Source organism: Galeopterus variegatus, unplaced genomic scaffold (genome assembly GCF_000696425.1).
Source record: "Galeopterus variegatus unplaced genomic scaffold, G_variegatus-3.0.2 Scaffold5395, whole genome shotgun sequence".
Taxonomy (NCBI): Eukaryota; Metazoa; Chordata; class Mammalia; order Dermoptera; family Cynocephalidae; genus Galeopterus; species Galeopterus variegatus.
The window spans coordinates 134367-135584 of NW_007731506.1; the positions used below are offsets into that span (position 1 = coordinate 134367).

Below are 1218 nucleotides of genomic sequence, written 5' to 3' on the forward strand. Positions count from 1 at the left end.
CTGCGGCGGTTCCGGCGGCCGGAGCCCGGTCGAGCTCATGGACGTTGTTGCTGGTCGGGAAGCAGGAAGCGGATCTCGGTGAGCTGCGAGCGCCTGCGGGACCTGCTGCCCCGGTTCGATGGCCGGCGGGAGGATATGGTCTCGGTCCTGGAGATGGCGGTGCAGTATCTCCGGCTCGCCCACGCCCTGGTGCCTGGCCGGGGGCGGCGCACTGTGAGTTGTCAGCCGATGGCCTGGTCAGCCCTCTGCAGGGGAGCCGCTCATGGGGATCTCGCCACCCTTGGAGGCAGCGCTGTCCCCTCCTAGCCCCGGCCACGCTGCCCTGCTGGCCTCCCTTGCTCTCCAAAGCCGGAGCTGGCTGCGTTTCNGGGGTGGGGCGCTGGGCGGGAGGCACGTGGTGGGGGGTGGGGTGCACGTGAGAGGGCAGGGCAGCCCGGTTGCAGGCGTGGTCGCAAAGGGGGTCCTGCCGCCTGGTCCTTTTTGCTGCGCCACCACTGGAGCTCATGGCGTCCCTGGGGCTGGAGATTGGGGTCGCACGTGCTCCGGCCTCCGGGGGAGGCTGGTGAGGACCTGGGGGGCGGCGAGGGTGCACCTGGCGTCCCGCGGGGCGCCTCCGCTCATTTCCAGCGCGTGAGTGGGGGTCTTCAGGTCTCCAGCCTGCATGGCCCACCTGGGGCAGTCCCCAGGCCCCGCGCTGGTGGAGGCGGAGGGTGCAGGCTTTGTCCTCCAGCCGCCCCCAGAGACGCCCTTCCGTTGGCGTTCTTTGGGGCTCAGAGCCTGGAGCTCTCGGGTCTTTTCTCGGCAGCGGTTCTTCCCAGCCTGGTGCCCTGTCCTGCTGGGAGGACCCCGCCCAGGGCTCCGGCCTGGTCACGGCCCCTCCGGAGGCGCAGAGTCTGGGCTCCCGCCTCCCAAGGAACGTGATCTGCGAGCGGGAGCGCAGGTGAGCGCCCAGGGGCCTCGCGGGGGTGGGGAGGAGGGCAGGGCTGAGGCCGGTTTCAGGCGGCTGGGGACAGGCCCACCGGGTATGTCTGGTGAAGGGCCCAGCGTGCCTCTTCCAGGTAAGCAAGAGAACCCACGTGGGGGTGGGGTGCGGGGGGCCATGCCCACAGCCCCCTGTGTGGCCTGAAGGCTCGGCAGTTTGAGGCTGTGCATTTGGGATCCTGTCTCTGCTTCGGATCCATTTCTCTCTTCCCTACGTGCAAAGCAGTGATGGTCGTG

At 69.8% G+C, this 1218-nt stretch overlaps 1 protein-coding gene across 1 annotated transcript in view; it reads left to right on the top strand.

Annotated features, from left to right (window-relative positions):
• SOHLH1 (spermatogenesis and oogenesis specific basic helix-loop-helix 1) overlaps nucleotides 1-1218 on the top strand; it is a 10982-nt gene that overhangs the window by 3644 nt on the left and 6120 nt on the right. Inside the window, exon 3 of the mRNA XM_008589354.1 lies at nucleotides 66-213. Coding sequence (XP_008587576.1) covers nucleotides 66-213 — 148 coding nt within the window. The remainder of the gene's footprint in view (nucleotides 1-65; nucleotides 214-1218) is intronic.